Source organism: Hylobates moloch, unplaced genomic scaffold (genome assembly GCF_009828535.3).
Source record: "Hylobates moloch isolate HMO894 unplaced genomic scaffold, HMol_V3 SCAFFOLD_4, whole genome shotgun sequence".
Lineage (NCBI taxonomy): Eukaryota > Metazoa > Chordata > Mammalia > Primates > Hylobatidae > Hylobates > Hylobates moloch.
Genome location: NW_026652279.1, coordinates 110,825,832 through 110,842,554, shown reverse-complemented (window position 1 = coordinate 110,842,554; position 16,723 = coordinate 110,825,832). Strand labels below are relative to the sequence as shown.

The following is a 16,723-nucleotide window of genomic DNA, read 5'->3' as shown; positions in this document are numbered from 1 at the left end:
CATTCATACAGAAGGTGGTGTGAGTGAAGCCCTTTGGAGCTGAGTGACAGCACTAACCCTCTAAAAATATTTGTGTTTTAAACTGTAAAAAACAAAACAAAGTTACAAAGTTGTTGATCAGAATGTCCAGTGAGTTCTCTTTCACTCTTGACTAAATCCATTGGCTGCCATTTTTCAGTAAGGACAGCATCTTGGCTTGGGAGTAGGTGAGCAACTTAAACACTGGATTCAGATTCCCGCTCACCATCTCCTGTTTGGGCAATCCAAGACTCACTTCCAAAACAGGAATGTTGACGACAGCACTCACCCCACCAAGCTGAGGTGAGATAAAGCATATTAAATAGCTCTTTACAAATGTCATTTGTAGTCACTGGAGAAAGCCATGTCCTGCTGAGCTCTCTACTCTCAAATGTTGATGCCCAAAGTTTGCCACCCCATGGCAAGTGGCACTGGGAAGGTCCCATGGGCAGTGTGAAGGAGAAGTGGGTTGCAACACAATTGCTTAGTACTTCTGAAAGAGGCTATTATTGTGCCTAAATTTCATGACTTGCTGTGATCTGGAGAGAGGTGGGACCCCTGAACACTGGAGTCTACCCAGAATTCCTTTTACTTCTGAAAGTTTTTGTAGCCATACATAGGTATTAAATCATTTCTTGGATCAAAACTGTCATTATCCTGGTTCCTTGTAGATGTACTGTTATATTTACATCCAAAACTTAAAAGTAAAATACATTCATGATCTCAGAGGTGGCAGTTTTGGGGCAGCATCTCTGTGTATCATTTAACTGTAAAATGAACAATCATCTTTCCGAAGAGTAGGAGAATGAGGACTTCATGAAACCATCACACAAGAGCACACTTTGAGATGTGGGATTTCATGATGGTAAAATCGACATCCCTTAGAAGGTACGTGGGAAGGAAACTAGAAAGGTTGGCACAGTTACATTTCATACCTTGGTTAAATAAATCATGCGGTCTATTTCTTAACCAACTGGCACAACTGCAACCCTCTTTCCATTCTTCTTAACAAGATCTGTTCCTCACTTTCAGTCTTTATTTCTCTACACATCTGTTTTCCCCGAAGTCTTAGAACTGCGAGAGGAGCCTGGCTTGGCCGTGCTGGTTACCCCGTCGTCTTCACGTGAGCGCTTGTCTCGGTGTAGCCCACCGTGTCTCCTCCAGTGTCCCCTGCAACTTCCCCCGCAGTGTCCCTGCTTTTGCGGAAGCCTCTCGGCTTGGACTTCCTTGCGAGCAGCAGTTTACAGGCCGCCGCTCTGTACTTCTTTGAAACGAGGTTGTAAAGGATTGGGTTGATAGATGCGCTCAGATAGAAAAGTTGCAGAGCGACGATGTTAAAGTACTGAGAGAAGTACATCATCCGCGAATCTTCCGTGTTTATGTAAATGATTCTGCCAACGTGGAAAGGCAACCAGCAAACTATAAATGCCAGAACCACCACCACTGCAATATAAGACACAGCACCGGGATTAAAAAAGCATTGGGAAGCAAATAAACCCCCCACTCCCACAAGGAACCATCTGCAATAACAAGTAACAGCAAAATAAATTAGAGAAAACTTCTACCTAGCCAGATCCTCAGCCCAGAAAAAAATGACCAGGCTGCAGGCTGCATGGATATTTGCTTTAAAACTGCATAGTAGGCTCCTATATGTGTTATCAAGGCTGGACATAAACCAGAAGGAGCAATTTCTCTTAACAAGCCGCCTTGGCAGGCTTCCTTCCACAAACCCACTTCGGAGACAAGTTTTCTGTTCTCTGTTGAAAAGAATTCTACAATAGGTCTGCACAATCTTTACTTTTTGATACGAGCAAGGTTTACTTTAGCCTTCAGCATCACTTAACATTAAATAAAAAATTTTAGCTTAATGAAATCTCCCTCGTCTTCTCAAGAGCACTGTGAGGACCCCTCATCTGTGGCATCTAACAGATGGTTGGATTAAGAATTACCAACTCTCCTTTCTGGTCTCAGAGGCTCTGGAAAAGCACTGCTGGTTACTGAATCGAATCCGGGGATCCCACCCTCAAAGCGCCCTGGGGTCCCCCAGCGATCCTGGGGGACAGGACATGGTTTTCTCGGGGGACGGGAAGTTCGGGCGGGTGGAGGCTGGAATTGAAATAGGAAAGGGAGCTGGAAGCGGCGCCCAGAGCTGGGCGAGCGGGGGAAGGGGACCCAGCGTTTGTGCGGCCCCCGGCGGGGCGGACTGCAGGCAGATGTCTTTGGAACCACGGTGGCTCCACTTACGCAGGACGCGGACGGTCTGCTGGTGGCCTCTCTCCCGCCCCGAGGCGGCCAGGCCTCGCAGCGGCCGCCGGCTGCTCCACAGCTCCCGCCCGATGAGCCCGTAGAGGATGCTGAGGCACAGCAAGGGCAGGAAGAAGTAGGCGGTGGTGACCCACAGCATGACACGCAGCGCGCCCAGCTGCGCGGGGCTCGGCCGGCATTCGCGGCTGAACAGCGCCGCGACCTCCGCGGTCTCGGGCCCCGACGGCGGGGACGGCGGTGGCGCCCGCGAGAGCCAGAGGGGCGGCGACGAGGCGAGAGGCGAGGAGGCGAGCCGCACGGTGCCATTGAGGCCCGGAACCACGGAGATGCCAGGGTCCTGCTCGACGCCCACCAGGAACAAGAAAGGCCCGGCAGAGAGCAGCGCCACGGCCCAGAGCACAGCGATGAGCGCGCGGACGCGGCGCCGGGTGACCAGTACGCGGGCGCGGAGCGGGCGGCAGATGGCCAGGTAGCGCTCGACGCTGAGCGCCGTCATGTGCAGCAGCGTGGCGTAGGTGCAGCCCTCGCCCACGTAGAGGGACAGGCGGCAGAGCAGCGGCCCGAACACCCAGGGCCGCGAGCGCCAGAGGCGGTACAGGTCGAAGGGCAGCCCGAGCAGGATGAGTAGGTCGGACACGGCCATGCTGCCCAGGTACAAGTTGGTGGTGGTCTGCATGTCCCGGTAGCGCCCGATCAGCAGCACGGTCACCACGTTGCCGCTCACCCCGACGGCGAACAGGCCCAGGCACACGGCGGTCACCGGCACCAGCGCCCCCAGGGGAAAGAGCGAGCAGCGGCGCTCGTCGCAAGGCGGCAGCGCGGCCCACCGCGGCTCCCGTGCGCCCTCGGGGCCGTCGCTGCCGTTCCAGGGGCTGCCCATGGGTGCTCCGCGCGGCCGCCGCGTCCCAGGTTGGGCTGGGAGCCTGGCGCGTGGTCCCTGTCTGTGAGCGCCTCTTTTCCCAGCCCGCGCGCTGCGGGCGCGGCCGGTCAGACGGCGGAGCGCTGCGCTGCGGGGCGCGGGAAGCGGCTCTGCGGGGTGGGCTCCGAGGCGCTCCCGAGCTGGCTGCGCGCAGTCTCCGCCCACGGCCGCGGCCCGCCCCGGCCCGGCCCTGCTCCCGCGCCCTCTCCTGGGCCCATGCAGTTCCAGGGCGCTTCCCTCTCCACCAACTGGAATACCGGGCGCCCTTAGCGCACGAGCCCTACCCGGTCCGGTGAGCGATGTCTCCACCCTAGAGAGCTTTGGTTACAGGACCCAGCACCGTACGGGCGCTTTTGTCAGTCTGGTACACAGGGCACCTTCGAAGGGATCTGGTCTGGTGGCTGGTAGCTGCCGCTTGATGGTGGAGGAGGGCTCACGGTAATCCTCAGGAAGCCATAATGCTAAATAATAGGAGGGGAGTGTAGACAAGAATCTAGAGCCTCTCCTGTCTAATCCTGGCTCTACCACCGAGTAACTGCGTAATCTTGGGCTAGTCCTGGGCTCGCCCAGCCCAGTTCTCCTCTTCTGTAAATTCGCGAGTGGTGGAGGGAGCTGACCATATAATTGACAAAATAATTTATTTATTTTTCTTTTTTTTTCTTTCTTTCTTTTTTTCTTCTTGAGACAGGGTCTCACTGTCGTCCAGGCTGGAGTGCAAGTGGCGCGATCACAGCTCACTGCAGCCTCGACCTCCCAGGCTCAAGCAGTCCTCCCACCTCAGCCTCCTGAGTAGCTGGGAGCACAGGAGCGCCCACGCCCCGGCTAAATTTTGTGTTTTTTATGTAGTCAGGGTTTCGCCATGTTGGCCAGCCTGGTCTCGAACTCCTGACCCCAGGTGGCCCACCCGCCTCGACCTCCCGAAGTGCTGGGATTACAGGCGTGAGCCACTGCGCCCGGCCGTGACCAGATAATTTCAAGGATCCGTGAGCATGTTTACTTATTATAAAGAACAAGACACATATTTACGTGGACACTAGAGAACTTTCACATGTGATATGTCTTTCTTATGTACAACATGTTTTATAAACTTAAAAAACTAGAGGATTTGTCAACACCGGAAAGAAAGAAAATTGGGGAAAGGGGCTAAAACGGATGTAAGCGTCTGTTCAGTGTGGTCTTAATAACAATAGCTAACACTTACTGAGAATTTAGATGGATCTGGCCCTGTGCTCTCCATTTAATCCTCATGGCCTGGGGCGCTCCTTTCGCCCATGAACAAAGCGGGTCTCGCTTGAGATCAAGCAGGCAGTAAGAGGCGGGACTGGGATATGGGCTCTGGTCGGCCTAATCCCAGAGCTTGCAAGCCTGACGTCCCACTCACTGCCCAGCTCCACCCCCTCAGTGGCTTAAATCCTCAACCTCTTCTCTCGAGCCTCGATTCTGGACCTGACACCTGGCTTTTCCTAGGACAAGCTTCTCCTGCAGTTCTCTCTCGCATGCAGACTGTGAGCTTGGAGGAGGGACACCTGTCGCCTCCCTCATCGCTGCTGTTTCCAGCGGTCCTAAAACCGCCCTCCCCAGCGCTTTCCCCCCTGTGGTCACCCGCAGTCCCTGAGGACCAGGTGCCTGCGCTCTCTTTCAAGCACTGCATCTGCGGCCGTTCACACCCCTGGCGAGTCTTGGAATGCCTTGGCCTCTAGTTTGTTGACCTCCTTTCCACCTATGACCTTGCTCTGCACCCGGTCTCAGCCGCGCCTGTCGACGGACCTTACACCTCACGGTTGCCAGGGTCTGCCAGCCTTCCTCTACCTCCGCTTCAGTCAGCCCTCTTTCTGACCTCCGCCTGCTCTCTGTTTAGCTCTCTTCCCCTAGCACCTCAGTTCCGGTAATCCTTCAACCCACTGCGACCTCCATCGGTGGCTCCTCCTTCCTTTTCCCGGTCCCTTGCCTGCCCCATGTCTTCACTTTCTTCCTTTACCCAACGTACATTCCACGGGCAGTCGCCATCACTCCCACACAGACGCCCTCGACTCCCTTGCTCTTTTCTCCATTGTCAGCCTCGTCCATCCACCAAGAGCACCACCACCCTGGTGAAGCCGAGTTCCCTGCCTACTCCTTGCGTGCTCTCACATGGCGTTGTTTCACTTGAAAGCACAACCTCTAGCGGGGTGCTTCGTTCCCCCGGCCTTCCCAACTCTCATCTGACCTCATTCACTCTCCCACCACCAGGCTACTGGTTTATACCCCCTCCTCTCTCCTTAGACCCAACACCCCCCACCCCCTCCTTTGGGAGGTTTCCTTGCAGCCTGTTTCTCTGAAGATAACTACCACACCCCCAACCTCCGCTCACGCTCCCCTGGGACAGTTGGTGGTACTTGCAGCTGAAGTCAGCTCTGCCCCTTAAGCGCTCCTTTCTCCTCCTCCAGACATTACTGCATCAATTCTCTTTCTCTCTCTCTTGTCATCAGTTTTTCTCTTCGGGATCATTTTCATGCAAAACTCCTCAAAATAGTTTCTGTACTCACGGTTTCCACTTTTTCTTCCTCCCTGTCTCCTCCGCCTAGGCAGAGAAAATGTAATTTCTTCATTTACAGTTGATTTGATTTTCCCCTGTGCTCTCAACAAGAGAAATGAATGCTCTAGCCTGGGTAAGGCATGGTCCAGGCGGATCAGTTAAGCAGCCCCTCTGGGCAGTGTTCAGTTCTCTCAGACATCATGCCTTTCCTCAAGGTGGCCCAGGTGTACGGGGAGAGGGGTCAGTGGCTTAAAGCTAGAGGGAGAGGTCCTTATGAAGCTTCACGCCGGCTTCTGGGGTGTCAGGGGCTGGCATTTGCTAGACTCCAGTTCCATGTCCCCTTCCTGCTTGGTCACCAGTGGCTCTGCTAGCCTTGGGCGCAGGGGCCTGTGGCTAGTGAAGAGGTGGCTTCTTTCTTGGACTCAGATGATGCTTTCAGGAGCACTTGACATCTTCCCCATGGCTCTCATGGGCTGTGAATCCCTGAGTCTCTTTGGTTTTTCCCATTTGCTCCTTGGCCTGATGGACTACCCCAGCCTCTGCTGAAGGCTCCCTTATTCCCTTCCACACCCACCATGGTGGCACTGAGGCAGGCTCACTGCATCTGCAGTCAGCATCCTGGCTGTTGTGAATTACTCACCTCCATTCAGGCACTCCTTCTCTCTATTGTACTTTCTCCATATTGCTTATTATCAACTGACATACTATTTAATTTACTTAGCTATTTGTTTATTATCTATCTCTATCTCCCAACATTATGTGCACCAGAAGGCAGGGCTTTAATCTACTGTGTTCACTGCTGTTTCCTTAGTGCCTGGCACAAAGTGAGAATTTAATAAATATTTGTTAACTTGGAGAATGAATGAGCTTCTGCAGAACCAGGTACCATTGTTTTCTTTACAATTCCTAGCCGTTAAAACAGTGCTCTGATTGTTGTGGGTGCTCAGTAAGTAGTCACTGATACTTCAGCTTAAGACAGAATACTGATATGGAGAGGTGGAGACCCAGCGGGCTTTTTTGATAACATTGCTACGCTGAGGTTCAAACATAACTTGGCCCTTAGGACGTATCTGAGCTCTTATGATGAGTTGGCATTCAATGTTTTAGGAAGGAATGGGACCAGATCTGTTTTCTACTTTGTGTTTCTGTAGACATTCACCAGCTTCCTGACTTTATAGTTCATCTAGTGAGAGGAAGAGGAAGTTCTCAGTAGACCGGGAGCATGGGCATCTCTCTTCTTTACTCTTTGAGTACCTCTCCGCCTGTAACTCATGTGGGGCAAGGGTGGGTCTAGGTTTGGCCCGGCTATGGCCTGCGTCCCCAGAGGCAAGAGGTTGGTGTCATCAATTGGCTCTTGGCCTCGGGCTGGAGGCCTCACTGGTTGGCTTTTGATGAATATAAAGGGATGGTCTGGATGAATATAAAGCTAATGCTTGCTGTGTGCAAGGCACTGTTCCAAGTACTTTCATATCTGAATGCCTTTAATCCTCCACAGCAGTCCAAGGCAGCAGGTTCTTTTAGTATCTCTATGTTAGAGATGAGAAGAGCAAAGCACAGAGAAGTGACCCCAGGTCACTGGGACAGCCAGGAAGGGTGGTGCTGTCCACTTCCAGAGTCCTTGGGCATAACCACTGTGCTGGGTGGCCTCTTGCTATATAGACCATAGCACCACCAGCTGCAGAGAATGCTAGGTTATGATCTGGATTCTGCTAGGAAAGTGTCTTCCAGTTTGTATCTCAGAAATCAGATTTTATGGGCAAATTGAAGAATCTGGAAAGTTGTGAGGAGCATTAAAATAGATCCATAACTTGTATAATAGTTTACTTATGGAAACTTGTGAACACTCCACAGGCTTTACACTCTTTTCCCCACATAAGAGCAAAGCATGAAGTTTGTAGAGATGGGGGTCTCCCTAGATTGCCCAGGCTGCTCTTGAACTCCTGGGCTCAAGTGATCCACCCTCCTCTGCCTCCCAAAGTGCTGGGAGTACAGGTGTGAGCCATCGAGACTGGCCATTTCATAATGTTTTGAACCAACCTTTTACAATTGGGAAATTTCATGTAAAGTTCCGGATTGTCAGCATGATATCTTGGGCCTGGACAGACCAAATTCTTTAATAGCTCCCAAGGACATCCATAAAATATTGTTGTAAACCAGGCACATGCCGCAGGCTGAGAGGAGTGGTAACATCCAGGGAGGTGTGGGAGTTTGAGAAGGAAGCATTGTCTTGCAAAACTGGAAGCTGTGGCAGCTCTGAGCTCATGTTCCCCAAAGGCTGCCACCTGCAGCCTGTAGGCTGGTGCCACTCTGCAGGCACCCCACAGCTGTCACCACACAAAAGGCATCTGTGGCTTCACACTCAGCCCCTTCCTCATTCACATGACCCACTGGGTCCTCTAGACCCCAGGCACCAGAAAATGGTATCTTTAGTAAAATGCAGAGATAGCAAAGCTGACCCTGGAAGGGAGCCCCTGGCAGAGAAGTTCAAGGCCAGCTATTTCCCAATCTCACCGCCAGGACCTGACCACCACATTGACCAGGGTCTCGGTCTTTCCTAGGTTTTCTCTTTACACAGCAGGGACATGGCAGGGCAAATTCAGGCAAGACTTTTGTGGAGTGCAGATTCCTATTACTCTGTGGCTGTTGCTTTAGCAGTTTTTCTGTTAGCCCCAGTTTCTCCTGAGAGACAGACAGGCTCAGCGTGGCAACAATTACCAAGGGGGATGGTGGAGAGGGAGCAAGCCCTTGGAAGTGTGGGTGGGAAGAGGTTATAGGCCTTATACTACTGCATATGAACATTCTTACTGTGCAGCTGCTGCCATTGATAAACTGTGAAACTGAAAAGGTAATTTCTTCTTTAAGACCTCTGTGTCATCCTAGAAGGATTAAGAATGAGATAGAGCTGATAACTTGGGTGTGGGCAGGCCAAATTGTTTAATCACACTCAACGACATCCATCAAATATTCAGTTGTAAGCCAGGCACATGTCACAGGCTGAAAGGAGTGGTAGCATCCTGGGAGGTGTGGGAGTTTGAGAAAAAAGACAAGTTGGCCTCTGTCCTTAGCCAAATGAACTTATTGACTACGTCAGTTTTATGGACTTGATGCCCAGGATTCTCTAGTCTTATGTTACCTGTGTATCAGTTTATAGGTTTTATATTCCCTCTTAAACAATTCAGGTGAAATTCATATAAAATTAACCATTCTGAAGTGACAAACTTACTGGCATTTAGTGCCCTCAGAGTTGTGCAACCACTACCTCTGTCTGGCTCCTAAGAATTTCCATCAACCCAGCACCCACTGAGCAGTTACTCCCCATTTCCTCCTCCCTCCAGCCCTGGCATCCACTAATCTGTCTCTGTGGATTTACTCATTCTGGGTATTTAATACAAATGGAATTGTATAATATGTGACTTTCTGTGTCTGGCTTCCTTCATCATAGCGTGTTTTTGAGGTTGGTCCACATGGTAGCTATATTCATTTTTGAACACGTCAGCATGTCTTAGTTGTGGTAAGTGGCAAAAACAGCATTTTCATCCTTGGATGAATATTTAAGATGGGCTATCCTTAAGGACTGAGTGTGGGCTCAAAATGGTAGTAAAAGTATCAGGGGATGAAATTCAAGAGGAAAGAAATTAGGGTTTCTCATTTAGTCTGTTATGCTTATACCAGATTCTTCTCATCTGATTTCTTTCTGTTCAATCCTTAGAGGGGTGTGGCTTGTTTTGCATATGAGGAAGTGCTTAGCACCTTGCCTAGCAAACAGGTGGTACTCAATCAATAAATGCTATCATAAATGCACTATTAAAGTCAATTAAAATTAATTTTGATTTCCTAGAGTTTATAAATTTTGGGCCAGACAGCAGAGGATAGTGGTCAAATGTGGGAGCACGAGACCTGGATCAAACCCCAGCTTCATCATTTATTAGCCATGAGATCTGTAGCAGAGAGCTTGACTTCTCTGTGCTGCAGATAATGCTTACTAGAGCAATTAAGAGGGCTGTATGAGATGCCCAAGGTAAAGAACTGAACATAATGCTTAGGACACATTAAATGGTCGACAGATCCTAGCCATAATGATTTGAATGGGCCACATGGCTTCAAAATCTGTTCAGTTTTGAAACCCTTTTCTGTTGGCAAATTGCCCATAGTAAGTAGAAATGGCACAATCGCCCTGTTTATGAGACAAAAAATAGCCATTATAGCATCTAAACATTTGAAGGCACCACTCTGGACACAGAATTTGATGACCATCTTGTTGAAATCTTGGTTCTTTTGTTGATTTTCTTTTTTCTGCCAAGTTTTTTCTCCCGCCTTAGGAGCATCAGAGAGAAAATGATAAATAAACGAAAGGGATACACATTCTCAAGGGCATGTACTTACAAAATGTATATGAAAATAGAATACTTAAAAACTCTCTAAAAACATGAGGCATCATCTTTTTTGATGATGGGAGTTAGGTTACAGAATCACTGCTTAAGTTTGGGGGAACTCTTCTCTTTTTTTTTTTTTTTTTTTTTTGAGATGGAGTCTCGCTCTGTCATCCAGGCTGGAGTGCAGTGGCACGATCTTGGCTCATTGCAACCTCCGCCTCCCAGGTTCAAACGATTCTCCTGCTTCAGCCTCCTGAGTAACTGGAATTACAGTTGTGCACCACCATGCCCAGCTAATTTTTGTATTTTTAGTAGAGACGGAGTTTCACCATGTTAGCCAGACTGGTCTCAAACTCCTGACCTTGTGATCTGCCCACCTTGGCCTTCCAAAGTGCTGAGATTACAGGCGTGAGCCACCACACCCAGCCTATTTTCTTTTGAAGCCTGTTTGCCTCCTTGAGCTACCATGTCAATGGAATCTTCCTGCAGAAATAATCTTATAATGGTGAGAAGCAAGGGATTTGTGTTGGAAACCAACCCATGGAATGCTCAAACAGGATGCAGAAGACTCCTATTTCCAATCTACAGAAGAAAAACAGGTGACTTGCAATCATACTGTCAAATCAGTATTATACCCTACTCAAACTGGACTCATGCTTAGCTGCTTCTGTGATGTTCCTATTTCCAGACTCTCCTTCCCCAGCCCAACATTTTGAACTCTATCATGGTACTTGGAGTTGTGGCAGTTAAGAGATCTACATGGATTTTAAAAGCACTGAGTCATGCGGCATGGCTTTGTACCTTGTGAGGAGATGAGTGGGAAATGGCCAGTGGAGCCCGGCCGGACCCGGGTGGGAAAAAAGGGAAAGAAGGAGGTGATGGCGGAATTTTCGGATGCTGTCATGGAGGAAACCTTGAAAAAGCAGATGGTTGAGGCCTGGAGCTGTGGGACACCATTCAGCTACGAAGCCATTGTCAGGGACATGGACCCCTTTCTTCACTGCATGATCCCAAACTTCATCCAAAGACGACTTCTTGGAAGGGCTTCAGAAGGAACTTATGAACTTGGATTTCCATGACAAGTATAATAATTTATATAAGTTCCAGCAGTCTGATGATTTAAAGAAGAAGGCCTCACATCTCTGCTTTAAAGAAAATTCTGTTTGAAGATTTCTGGTCCTGGCTTTCTGGTATTTCTAAAATTTACTGGGAACCAACCATTGATGTGTCCTGTGCTAAATATGAATTCACTGATGCCCTGCTGTGCCATGATGATGAGCTAGAAGGGCACTGGATCGCCTTTATCCTGTACCTGGTTCTTTCCTGGGACAGGAGCCTGGGGGGTACCCTGGACCTGTACAACATTGATGAACACTTTCAGCCGAAGCAGATTGTCAAGTCTCTTATCCCTTTATGAAACAAACTGGTTTTCTTTGATCTGCAGTGTCCTTTCACTAGGTGTCTGAAGTCCTGTCTGAAGTCACGTTTGTCTATAAGTGGCTGGTTTCATGGTCCTTCACTGACTAGGCCTCCCAACGACTTTGAACCCTCTCGTACCTTGGAGCCCTCACACCCCACAAGAACATGAAATTTTGATTGGATCAACCTTACTTATCCAGACATGGATTACCAAGTTGAAACTCAAGAAGAGTTTGATGAAAGTTCTGAAATTTTCCTAAGAAATTTCTTAAGCCTGAAAAACTTGCAAAGGTCTGTGAGGCCTTGGAGAATGGAGATGTGGAAGAGAGCAGCTGAGGTCCCCCTAAGAAGAGGTTTTTTTTTTTTTTTTTTTAATCTCGGCTTACTGCAACCACTGTTTCCTGGGTTCAAGCAATTCTCCCGTCTCAGCCTCCCGAGTAGCTAGGATTATAGACACCTGGCATCATGCCCAGCTAATTTTTCTATTTTAGTAGTGACAGGGGTTTCACCATATTGACCAGGCTAGTCTTGAACTACTGACCTCAGGTGACCTGCCTACCTCGGCCTTCCAAAGTACTAGGATTATAGGCGTGAGCCACCGTGCTTGGCCAACAAAAGATTTTATGAGAAAGCTGAGGCGAGTAAGCTTCCTAATACATTGAAGGAGTGCATGAAGGTATTTTGCTCTGAGGCACTATTCTTGCTGCTCACCAACTTTACAGGCCTGAAGCTTCACTTCTTGGCTCCTTCGGAAGATGAGACGGATGACAAAAAAGAGAAAGCAGCAGCCTCTGCTGCCGATAGAACTGAGGAAGGGACTGGCCATAGCCCTCCTGAGTCAGAGAATAATCAGGCAGCCATCAGCATCAACGCCAACAGAGCCATGACCAGACAGACCCAGAGTCAGAGGAAAACGAAACAAAGAATGAATCAGGTGTTCCCACATGCCAAAGGGAACTGAGGCGTTGAAAGACTGGTCACCATACTTTTAATTCGTGACCATGACAAGGCTGATTTTGCCCTAGACTTAATTCTCCACTGTGGCTGTGAAGGCTGGGAGCCAGAATATGGTGGTTTTACTTCTTACATTGCCAAAGATGAAGATGAAGAGCTGCTAACGGTGAATCCAGAAAGCAATTCTTTGGCATTGGTCTCCAGAGATAGAGACTCTGAAATTTGTCAAGCATATTAACCACTGAAGCCTGGAACAAAAGAAAACCTTCCCAAACACAACAGGTTTCTGGGACTTTTCATTTATCTATTATGAATGACAGCACTGGGCAAAGCTGAACAAAAACATGATCCTTCATCAGTACTGGGAAGTCTGGAAGAGCTAAGCCTGGAGTGAAGGAGAGCTACATGGTAGCTTGCCTGACAGTGTTCTTAAAACTGGTTGTCCTTTAATAGGACTCATAATGATTGTCCTCAACCTAGACCTTGAAGCTATGTACTTATCTCTTGAATAATAAAAAAAAAAGTTGGCTTTATTTTAAACATTGAGTTTTCCTCTTTCCATATTGGCTTCTTCAGTGAATTTTTCAATGATTTTTTTTTATGGTGGTAAAATATTTGTAACATAAAATCTACTAGCTTACCCATTAAAAAAAGAAAAAAAAAAGGCACTGAGTGTCCATCCCCAGGAGGAAGTCCTTGGGATGGAAATTTTAATGGGGGATGAGTGAGAGAATGTTGGATTTTCTGGTGGAAGGCAGACCCGGCAGTGCCACTAACAGGAAGGTTCTGGGCCTCCGGTGGTGGGCGAAAGAAGGTACTAGAAAATAGGGATGTGGGAAAGGCAAGGTTAGGGATTTTCTTCCCACTGGGAAGTTTACCTTAGACTCACTGTATTCTTTATATATGGAAAGGAAGTAAGATATTTCATGAGTTGCACAAAATCAAGTCACTAGGATAAAACTTCTAATTTCATTCTTTACTGGGCTTTATATAATAAATATACATCCTGTCATGTTGAAGATTTGTATACTGTTGGGAAAAATGTTTTAAGCTCATTGGAAGGGGGAGACCATAACATTTCATTTTCTTAAACAGGTAGCAAATAATGAATATATATGAATAAACATATCTCAAAAAGAATGATACAACTTTTATTTTCCATGGATTTTACAGATACTTTTGCTACATAGTTTATGTGTTTTTATGAGATTTTTTTTTCATTTGTATGAAGTTCATTCAGCCTTATACAATTTTAAGGTGATATGTTTGGTAGTGTATCTATAATCTTTAAAAAGTTTAGAGTTTTTGGAATGTACAGTATATGAGGTAAAATCAAGATTACATTAAAAATTGTTTTCTCCTCTGCACTAATTTTGCAGTGAGGCTCAAATGGCAAGTATACTATTAAATGACATTTACTATCAAAAATAGGAGGTTCATTTGAATTACTATGAAAAACATAAGCCACTGTAACTTGACACAGTGGCACATTTTACCATTTTAGACATTCAACTATATATAAATCTCTGGGCTATTACACTCAGACTCATTTGTACTGCCAAATGTGGCACTTTAAAGAAGTTTCTAGAAAACAATCGCAATCACTGTTGTTTTTGGGGAAGGTTATCACCCTATACATAAGAGATTAAATTTAAATAAAATGTAAACATACAGTATATTATAGTGACAGGTCATTCTTACCACTTAGGCCAAGTTTATCCATTTCTTTTTTGAACAAGGGTTAATGTTTTTCTACAGCACAGATCATTTGACATAAAACTGTTACAATACATGCCCATTCTATTATAAAAGAAATTCTTCAGAGATCTTCAAAGCACAAAACATACGTTCTTTTTTCAAAGACTGACAGAAGTGCTTAATAATCACTAAAATGCCAACCTCAGCAACTAAAAATTAGTGATTTGCTATCCTAAAATTCAAATAATAAATTAAAAAAGCTAGTTACAGGTGTTTTACGGATAACAGATGTGCTAAAACAAGAACTGTAGATAGTTTCATTATAAACTGTATTATTACTGGCAGTCATCGACATCTAGGCAAGATGTACAACGTGATACTTGACAAAATTCAGTCTGATCATCCAATAACTCACAAATGCAAGCTCACAAAACATTAATGAATTATGCAATTGCAAAGTGCTCTAATGCAACATTAACCACATGCAATCAACAATTTGGAACAGTATCCAAACAGACATTATACACTAAACGTTTAGTTTTCAAGAAAGAAAGCAGCTTGAAGTTTACTGGTGCAAATTAATTTTGTCTTCAGATTTGGTGCCCCAAACAAAAAGGTTAGGTTTGATTATGAATTCTGATGGTGGTGGCAGCAGTTATGGGAGAAGCAGCAGAAACTTACGGGAGTTCTTCAAAATTAGCCTATACCAGACAGAGTGAGTGTATGTGTGTAATATATATTTCTACACTTGTTATGTGTATATGTGTACACTTGTTATATGCCATATGTGTATGTGTATACCCTTATACACGTACATATCGTTCAAAGGTTCACAAAACAGAAGCCAAATGGGTTTGAAATTCAATTTACTTTTATGATTACTTTTTAAAAAGCATTTAAAAGCACTCAGTTCTTTTCTATGTTCTCAAGACCTGAAGAGGTACTTTTTGAGTAAACATCAAAATATTTTTAGGCCAAGTAAACTGTCTGTTCTTTAAGTACTTATCTGTGAATTCATGAATATATATTTATAATGAAGAACTCCACATTTATCAAAGAAGCTTTTCTTCATGTATACTCTTTCATCCAGTTTTTGTTTCTAAGCCCCTCCAGTTACTCATCATAATCCCACTTACCAAATAATTAAGACAAATGAGGAGGTAGAAATATAGCACTAGATTGCTTTCACAGCATCAGACTTTAACATTTTATATAGCATGTTAGTGTAAATTCTATTCATTCTGAATTTTTCACTTGGTAATAATCTTTAAAACAAACAGATCAGGTTATCACTGTTACACTCATGCCGATTGGTCAAAATATCCATTCTAAATTGTTGCCTCTTAGAAAGTTTTTCTATAAGAAGGCATGTTAAAAAAAGAGAGAGGGAAAGAAAAAAAGAAGACCCACCCTAACAAAAAAACCAAAATTGATATTTTTGTGGCTTGCATTCTAATAAAGTGCCAGCCTCTACCTAACCATATAAGCACTGAAATGGCAAAAATGATGTGCTATATAGTCTCAATGCCAGTGCTAAATGCCACTGTTTTTTATAAAAGCAATACAGAAATAATTTTAGTACATGACAAAATAAAATGTAATAGAGTTAAAAAATAAAGTTATATTTTCACTTGATTACAAAGTACTGAATGATAAAGGCAATCAAAATGGAAAAGAAAGCAAACAGCACAAGGATGACGGCAGCACACTGCTCGTCACTCAGTGCCCGTCGGGTCCTTGTGCTTTCCACAGTGTCTCTGTTGGTGCTGGCTGGTGGTTCAGTCCTCTGAGAGATGAAGAGCACTGTGGTGCTGTAGGGACCTACGAGGTCCTGGTGTCCCAGAGAGTCTTGGCACTGGCGAATGGCACATACACGGAAGCGATATTCACAGTTCAGCTGAAGGCTGGAATACCGGAAGGAAGAGTCGGGACCTTTGTAAATCTGTTAATGAAATATTAGAAGGAAGAATTACGTGTGAAGGCTGGACAGAAAATGTGTTAAAACTGGCTGGTGTTAGAATTGTTTTTGATGTGAAAGCCAGTGAATGCCATTGATTTTATCTTTTAAATGACATGTTAAAAATACCTATCCATTAAAGTACTTATCTGTTTGTTGCATAGGGGCAAGAGAAATTTCAAAAGCGAGGATGTGAGATCTACCCTTATACAGTTCACAGATGAGTTAAGGAGTGCAGATGTGCCCCAGGGCAGCTAGAGAACAAGCAAAATCAGTCCTCAAGCATTTTCCTGCTTTTCTCAAATGTAAGAAGTCATTTTTCCATGAAATCATTCCATCAAAGAAGGGATAGTGTCTACTTTTGCTTCCCCCATTATGTCTTTGTATAACTGATAAATTTCCATATAATTCAAACATATCTGTAGAATGAAATGAGAAATGAATAAGGGGAGCTTTCTATAGGTGCCTATGGCAAATCACTGTATAAACCAGAGAGGTGAGATCACTTAGAATCAGAGAATAGGACCTCCTCTGCCATGCCTTACAAGGGAAATAAAAATAATTAAATTCCACGGATTTTCAGGGGAATGTGCTAGTAATTAACC

The 16,723-nt window shown here is 45.9% G+C and overlaps 2 protein-coding genes and 1 pseudogene across 5 annotated transcripts in view; 1 reads left to right on the top strand and 2 right to left on the bottom strand.

Moving 5' to 3' along the window:
* Positions 1-1,089: 1,089 nt before the first annotated feature.
* Positions 1,090-3,163, bottom strand: MLNR (motilin receptor). The gene is made up of 2 exons (XM_032150882.2): positions 2,263-3,163; positions 1,090-1,461 (listed from the first exon to the last, which is right to left on the bottom strand). The coding sequence occupies exons 1-2, from the start codon at positions 3,161-3,163 to the stop codon at positions 1,124-1,126; spliced, it is 1,239 nt and encodes a 412-aa protein (XP_032006773.1). The 3' UTR covers positions 1,090-1,123.
* Positions 3,164-10,894: 7,731 nt separating this feature from the next.
* Positions 10,895-12,930, top strand: LOC116467270 (prolyl 3-hydroxylase OGFOD1-like; annotated as a pseudogene).
* Positions 12,931-13,593: 663 nt separating this feature from the next.
* FNDC3A (fibronectin type III domain containing 3A) overlaps positions 13,594-16,723 on the bottom strand; it is a 220,146-nt gene continuing 217,016 nt past the window's right edge. For all 4 annotated transcript variants that reach the window (XM_032150879.2, XM_032150880.2, XM_032150881.3 and 1 more), the window contains one exon: positions 13,594-16,103. In XM_032150879.2, coding sequence (XP_032006770.1) covers positions 15,789-16,103 — 315 coding nt within the window. In that variant the 3' untranslated portion in view covers positions 13,594-15,788. The remainder of the gene's footprint in view (positions 16,104-16,723) is intronic.

Bases quoted from the DNA above. Each gene is read 5' to 3' on its own strand.
- MLNR (XM_032150882.2), bottom strand. From the start codon at position 3,163: ATGGGCAGCCCCTGGAACGGCAGCGACGGCCCCGAGGGCGCACGGGAG. The intron at 1,462-2,262 runs GTAAGTGGAGCC...CTTATATTGCAG, and splicing joins GCAGACCGTCCGCGTCCTGC to TGGTGGTGGTTCTGGCATTT.